We start from the raw sequence: 7,408 nt of genomic DNA, 5'->3' as shown, positions 1-7,408 counted from the left end.
ATATATAATTCGTATGGATATATCGAAGGTATTTATATAGATGTAAAAATAGTATAGATATTTAAGTTTTTTTGTAGACGAGGTTTACACTTTATCGTATTATAACGCAGTAATTAATACTACCGTACTGAGCGTAAATTCAAAACATTCACCTAGGCTCTATTTTGTAGCGATATATACAATATGTAATTTTTTGTCTCAATGCAACCATATTGTTACATTTCGATGCTGCTGCTGCTGCTGCTCATAAACTAGTTGTCCGTAACGTGAATATATTTTTAAATAGTTGTTGTTATTATCACTAACATTATATGTGTTTTGCTTGATCGGCTGACTGACCGGGCGGTTGTCTGTCTGTAGACCCCCCTTCGGCGAGGGGCCGGGGGCAGTCGGGGGCGGCAGCGGGGGGCTCGGGGGCAGCAACAGCGGCGGCGGCGGCGGCGGCGGCAGCAGCGGGGGGAGCGGGGGCGGCGGGGGGAACAATGGGGGCACCGGCGGGAGCGGCCCCGGCGGGGGCGGCAGCGGCGGCCCAGGGGGGCCAACAGCTAATGGCCAACAACTCCAATCCTCTGAGTCACCACCAACATCTGGCGGCGCACAGCTCTCTACAGCAGCACATGCAGGGCCATATGCAGGTGTCAGCAGCACCAACGCCAACACCGCCGCAACAGGCGCCACCGGTGACGGCGGCCAATCCGCCTGCGGCCCCGCCCCCACATTTCCCAACTATTTCTACGGCGTCGGGAACTATGGACCAGGAGTTCCAACAAATGATCATGAACAATCCACTCTTTCGATCTCAGCTTCCAACATTATTCAATGCAGCCGCTCTACAGGTCACGCAGCAGGCCCACCAGGTCAGTTATAGTCAACAAACGATAAGAATATTATTCCAGTGAATAATGATAATAAGTATTATTATCAATAGTTATTCGTTTCTATTTCCTATATACACATTTATATAGTCGTATGGTTTGACTAGCTACTGCGCTAGCGAAACTACTACAGGATCGTTATCACAATTGCAAAAGGGTGCTTCTTAGCAGCGCCGAGGGCTGACCACTATTATACGAATCTTCGTTTGTGGGAGCAACGGAGAAAACATTTTCAATCGTGTAGGAAATTACAGAAATATTTATCTGTAGAGGACTTGAAATCCACTTCCTTGAAGATGGAGAAGATTAAATAATCTGTTAACGGTTAATTGATTGATTGTCGTTCGCTGTCAATCACAGGCCAGTCAGCATCTGCAACAGGGCGGTCGAGTCCCCGAGGCCACGGACTCTCCGGGGAACCCCAGTCCAGCGGGGGGGGGCCCATCGGGGGGCCCCGGGGCCCAGGGGTCTCAGGGGCAGGGACAGGGGGCGGCGGACCAGTGCAGTCCCAATCCCGCGACGCCGCGGAGGGACAAGGACCAGTCTCCCCCACCAGGGACTCCACAGGGGACTCCGCAGCAGCAACAAAACAACAACAGCAACAATCCCAACGCGAACCCCAACAGTCAAGAGAACAGCAACCTTATCCAGGCAGTGGCCCGACAGGCAGCTCTCCTGCAACATCAAACAAGCAGCCTATTGAAATAAGCTAAGGCTTGCTCCCCGGCGGGACCGGTTCACTCGTGTTCATCCCCTGATCGCGACCGAAGTCCGATTGCGATTGGATATCCAGTGGGTTATTTCTGCCCGTCGGAATTTCGACGCATCATATACTGAGCACATCTGACGTCGATGGACGACGCTCTTGCGAGCTCTACGATTCTGTTGCCTAGCAAATGTTTGACGCTGCTTTGAGCGAGCGAACCACCCGCGGACACGTCGGTCCACCTGCAACTCAGGGAGTGGCCATGTGATGCCCGTGCAAGTGCCCTGGGCCGACGCGATGCTATGGGACACCCAAAGAGGTATCGAATTATCTCACCGTAAATTATACGTTAAAAATAATAATCATTAGGACGACGAGAGCAGGAGAGCGGCAGTGAACTACAGAAAAAAAAATTGGCTATTCTCCTAAAGAGTAAAACCAACCAACCAATTACACAAAGGAACAAACTACTGGAAGCTAGAGATAGAAAGGCAGAAAACTCAGGAAGCGAAACATGATTGCGCCCGCGAGAGAACTTGTCCAGCACCAGAAACAGAACCCGGATGGAGGATGGAAGGGTGGGTTAACGGAGAATGGGCACGCCCGTCCAGCACCGCAGCCGAGACCAAGCCAAGAAAGCGACGATGACGAAGCCGATTACATCCGTAATGAGCGTGGTAAAATGAGCAGGCTCAGCCAGCCTACATGGGTCGAAGGGCAGGATCGAAATAGAAGGCAGCACGAGGGAAGCCGAGAAGAGAGGACGCGGAGAGCAGCCATGCTAGTAGATTTGACTGAGGGAAACAACGAATCGAGGGAACGAAGAAACGAGCTAATCAGAGCGAGGGAGAGCCAGCTATCTATATAAACAAACTCAGGTAGACGAAGCTGAGATGAAGTTAGGATGGAGCGAGATAGAGCATCCAGTGCTCAGCCGAGCCAAGCATCCAACGCGGCTCGCCGTCTACGACACGCCACCAGCGAACACTCGGCCACTCTGAGCCGCCGAGTGGGGCCCCGGTGCCGTAGCGTGTTCGCGATGTAATGAACAACTACACGCACGGTCGCTGGACGGTGCCACGACGCGGCGAATGGGTGGACCGGACCAGCCAAGATGTCGCCTGAACAGTTACAGTTGAGACGCATGCAGCAGCCAGCGGCCGGACAAATGCGCCGGCAGTCAAACCGCGCCGTCGGCGCATCGGCAACAGCGACGCAATGCGGTCACCTTTTATTAGGGTACCACGTTACCAACACGTAAAAATTAACCATTCGGGTGAGCAAAGGCTCACATACACACGGCTTGCTTGCAGAAGTCAACGATGTCAAATTATGTCCAGTGATGAGCTTACTGCTCCTGGGAAGCGCCGACGACCATTATTATTATTATGGTCGTAGACACTCGAACCGCCGGAGGGAGTCCATGCGGTCGCAAGAGATCAGCGGCCGCGCACAGACAAGTACACAATGAGTTGTTCAACGAGTCTATACCATCAATATACACAATATCAAATCGATGCGAACTGAACAGTTACATGTCAATACTATTCCGACCAAATCATACGAGTTGTATTCTTTGCTGTCCTAAGCACACTGGGACAGCGAAGAGTATGGAGTTTTGAGGAGTTGATTCTGACCTAATATGAAAACTATCCAGTCTCGGATCTGCTTAGGAACAGATCCTGCATAACGCGACCTTAAGGAGGAGGTCGAACAACCTGTTCGAGTTGATCGTGAAGAGGAGCTAACGACACCGACAACAACGTCAACGAAGAGTAACATCAACTGCCGCCGAACTATTGTACGGCCGCATATGACAGAACACGTCTTAGGGACGAAGAAAATAGAGAAGGGTGAAAGAGTCGAAGTTTCTCGCGGAGGAGATATTCACCTCCACGACCACCCTATAGGATCCTGTAGTAGGTATTAACGAGCTCCTTTCCCTTTGCTTGGGAAATGATTGGTACAGCAACGCTAGAGATTGACTGAAATGTTATTGCATTATAATGATGAACATGCTGGTGAAGAGAATGATTATTGTAACTCTAAGTGTAAGCATATGCTTTGTTTCATTTCGCTTTTTTATTTTGATCACAAGGGGTGTCGAGGGAACACGTCGGAAATATCCGCCGTGTGGGCTTCCGACCTTAGATCTCAGCGTTTCATCGCGAGCAGACGCACTCTGCCGTTTGTTATGGGTATGACGTTTATGCCATCCACCTCAGTGCGGAGCAGCACAGTCACACAGGGGAACGCATAACATTATATATATATATATATACATATATATATATGAAATTACATAGCCTTTGAGCCGATGATAGCACTTTCCACCTAGATTTACCTAACGAAAGCACTGTGAGATTGTTTGTTTTAAGTTTATGTTATGTTAACTTTGTTAAGTGAATGTGATTCATCGAGTGTGTCAGTTGAGTGCAATTTAAGTTTGCAATTTCGAGGTACATCGATATGGTAGGGTGGGGCGTGGATATACAGATGAAGATTATGACCACCATGATCATATTGAATTTTCGCTTATGTTCACGCTGTTTCCTGGTTGATGTGTGGGATGGAGAAACGGCGGAATCGGTATGAATTTTCGTTCCGTTTCGCAATAGTTAATCGATAGCTTCGTGCAGTCTAATTGAAGTCTATGAGAGCAACTTTCAACAGGTTTTGGTTTTTGCCATAGACTGACACGCATATATATATATATATATATATGGTGGGGAGTAAGGGAACAGAGAAGGACTAAAAGTAATATTAATGAAACAATAAGTCTGAACATAATTGGTACTTGCTGGTGGACGTACAGCATTCGACACGGAGTGGGTGTCTTGAAGCGACAAGTGGTAAAGCCGTTTTGTGCTACCAGTTATCTGGCTCACACCTGTGTTAATGATCTCGAGAGCCTATATCTATTAGGATTGTCGATTAGTATAAATATTAAAAAGAAGGTAAAGACGAAAAAGGGAAAACCACACCCTAAAACGGGAAGCTGAGAATATTAAAACGTTTATATATATATATATATATATATATATATATATATATATATATATAGCATCAAACAACTGATGGTATGGTGGTGTATATCAGAGAGTTATAGCGTCATCTGTTATCAAAATTTTTTGTCAAAGATGTCATCTACTGACGTGACGAGGTGAGCGCGTATATAATATAGGGAAAGAAAGAGCGGTTGGAGAGAAAAGAAAAAATAGCGTTAGTTTATTCACGCGACAGTTGCAGGCTCGAAGCAAGGAACACACAATGGAATATCACTACCCGTTTGTCACATCATTAAATAATACAAATCGAGCGTCTGCTTCGACCGATTCCACGAACCGTATCGTTTGTTGATTGTCGCAGAGGCTGAAAGCCATATGCAAATTAAAAGTATGTAAAGAGATACATCAATATAAATTAATGTGCCACACATAATCTAAAACGCAAAATTAATGGTCAACTCAAGATTCGCTATTATATACTCAACTAGCTAAAAACAAGTTGTTGTTTAAGGCATGATCTTACCTAAGAATATCTTCGAAAGTTTTGTCTTGCCGATAACGGAGGGTTCCTAGAAGTTTATTCATTCGACAGGGCTCACTTACTTATAACTAGTTTGACTTAATTTTAAAATTCGTATTGAAAACCTATTTGACTTCAAGTGTTGATCAATTAATAATGTAATAGTGGCTCATTTTACACGGTTGGTTTAGCAAAAGAGCCAATGACACGTATTGCAGTGAAGATTAACTTCTAATTATTTGATACTGCGAAAGTCACTTTTGGCCTATTTACAATCATTTTATTGCTTCGGAAGGAGTTTGCCGACAGATGGCCGACTCTCATTTCAAACCCTCCCCAGAATAACATACGGCTGACGTGCTTCGAACGATAAGAGATTATTAAGTGGCTATTTATCTTTAGTCGTGCGCGAGAACAAAAGAACACGGCAAACAAGAAATAAATTGATAGAACTACCATCAACGACAGAGCGAACCAATAGAATCTACCAACATGTCAACACTACAGCCCGAAGACATCTAACAGAAAAAAACACTATTATTAATGTAAAATGTGCGACACTCCGTAAATATAAATAAATCATAGCTTTGTATAATTGTCGATGTTTTTTAAAAATACTGTACTTAACAGTATACGAAGTGTTTAGCGTGAACTTGTACATGCCGATTTGCAAAAATACTTATTGTAAACTAGATCACAGCCAGGCACTTAAAACAGTGACAACGGACTTGGTTTACTTGTTTAGCCAAAAATTAACATAGGATTAATAAATTTCAATTTTTTTTTACTCGCAGGTTTTATGGTAATATCGTTGTTGCAAGGTTCAAGTGAAGATATACTGCAGTGACAACGATTTTGATTTTACTTTAGAACCAATATGTAATTTTCAAACTCTTTTACTCTATTAAATTAACTCAATCTTGCAGCTTTTTTTCAGCTACTCGATGATTTATCAAGTTCTTATTATATATTAAAGGTACCGATAAGCTGTTAATTGTTATCTAGCAAAACTAAACTTTTAGCTCCCTTAAAATAAAACCTCGGCTTTTCGCGGCAATGGTACTAAAAGTATGTGGCTCTTGATTCATTTCTTTCTATGCAGCCAAATTAGCGTTGCGATTCAATAACAACTCCTCTAATGAGTATTGACGATAATTGGAAAGCATGCAAATTTTTTTGAAAAACGAAAATTAATTTTTTCTGCCATTCTTGATGGTTGCTCTTTGTAAATAGATGCTGCAAAAGTACCATCAAACTATTCCTTTGTAAGACGTTAGATAGACGGAAGATTCCGTTCTGTTCTAAAGATAGTTCATTGTTTTGAAAGTTTTTCTATGATTCTTACATTGATGTATTGAAATTTCATCTGAAGGTTTCAGAATTTTCGACGATTGTTATGATAATCATAGTAAGTGTCATCTTCCACTCAGTTGGCATTACAGTCTAACTGATTCATCAGTTCCCATTCGTTCTTCACCGCACCTCACAAAAAATGTCTCCATCGATTTTAACGAATTTGACAGGCCTCTATAGCTGAGAGCTCAAAACGGCAACGCACGTCTTCGGTGAGCAGTGGTGAGGAGATCGGTAGGTATGCGAAACGGTCACGGATCGTTATATGCAGCCGAGTGCTTTCTATGAAAAGTAGTTTTTGGCGTGACCTAGCTGTTTGGAATTTTTCCCTATAAGATTCTTACAAACGACGCGTCTTCCCTATTCTGTGATGGGATCGGAGTTACCTTGATGTCAAACAAGCTGAAGGCGACGCGAAGATTCCATTTCCTATATGGTCGGCACTGTTTTTTTCGTGTCGTCCGAACACGTGCCCAGTAAAACGAATCGCATCATAAGATAAGCGACAGGTAGGCCCGCACGATTAAAGGTGTCCACTTCAGCGCCTTTATCATACTCAGGTTTACAGTCGGTCCTAACTTTGTAACTGTTGCGTAGGGTTGGCATCAAGTTACCTGTATCGAGAACTTGCTAGACACGTATAGCCCTGAGTTGTAAGTATACAGAATGAGTTAACCAAATTTTTCGGCTCTCTTATGTGTTCTGGGAGATGCTTAACCCAAATCAAGAATGAAAATGAGTTTGAAATGTCCTCATAAGCTGGGATAACTGTCTGTGAAAGAGGCAGGACTTCGGCCGTTCGCTAATCAATTGTTATCCTTACTTTTTGTAGAATTGCCACAAGAAGATTAAGCATGTTTGGGCATAACCTTGAAGCATGGAATGAGGGGTTATGTTGAACTTGATAAATATCGTGACCAACCTGTGGCGTTAGTCACGCCAGCGC

At 44.2% G+C, this 7,408-nt stretch overlaps 1 protein-coding gene across 1 annotated transcript; it reads left to right on the top strand.

Moving 5' to 3' along the window:
* The first annotated feature begins 482 nt into the window (after positions 1-482).
* On the top strand, positions 483-5,704 carry LOC111272898 (uncharacterized). Its single transcript, XM_022854547.2, has 2 exons — positions 483-857; positions 1,236-5,704. Exons 1-2 carry the CDS (start codon positions 483-485, stop codon positions 1,581-1,583), a joined length of 723 nt encoding a protein of 240 aa, XP_022710282.1. The 3' UTR covers positions 1,584-5,704.
* Positions 5,705-7,408: the final 1,704 nt, after the last annotated feature.

Source organism: Varroa jacobsoni, unplaced genomic scaffold (assembly GCF_002532875.2).
Source record: "Varroa jacobsoni isolate VJ856 unplaced genomic scaffold, vjacob_1.0 contig03760, whole genome shotgun sequence".
NCBI classification, from domain to species: Eukaryota; Metazoa; Arthropoda; class Arachnida; order Mesostigmata; family Varroidae; genus Varroa; species Varroa jacobsoni.
Note: the sequence above shows the minus strand (reverse complement) of the source record. Positions and strands in the feature narration are given on the sequence as shown.

Coding starts and splice junctions, on each gene's coding strand:
- LOC111272898 (XM_022854547.2), top strand. CDS start 483: ATGGGGGCACCGGCGGGAGCGGCCCCGGCGGGGGCGGCAGCGGCGGCC. Junction 858..1,235: donor TCACGCAGCAGGCCCACCAG/GTCAGTTATAGT, acceptor TGTCAATCACAG/GCCAGTCAGCATCTGCAACA.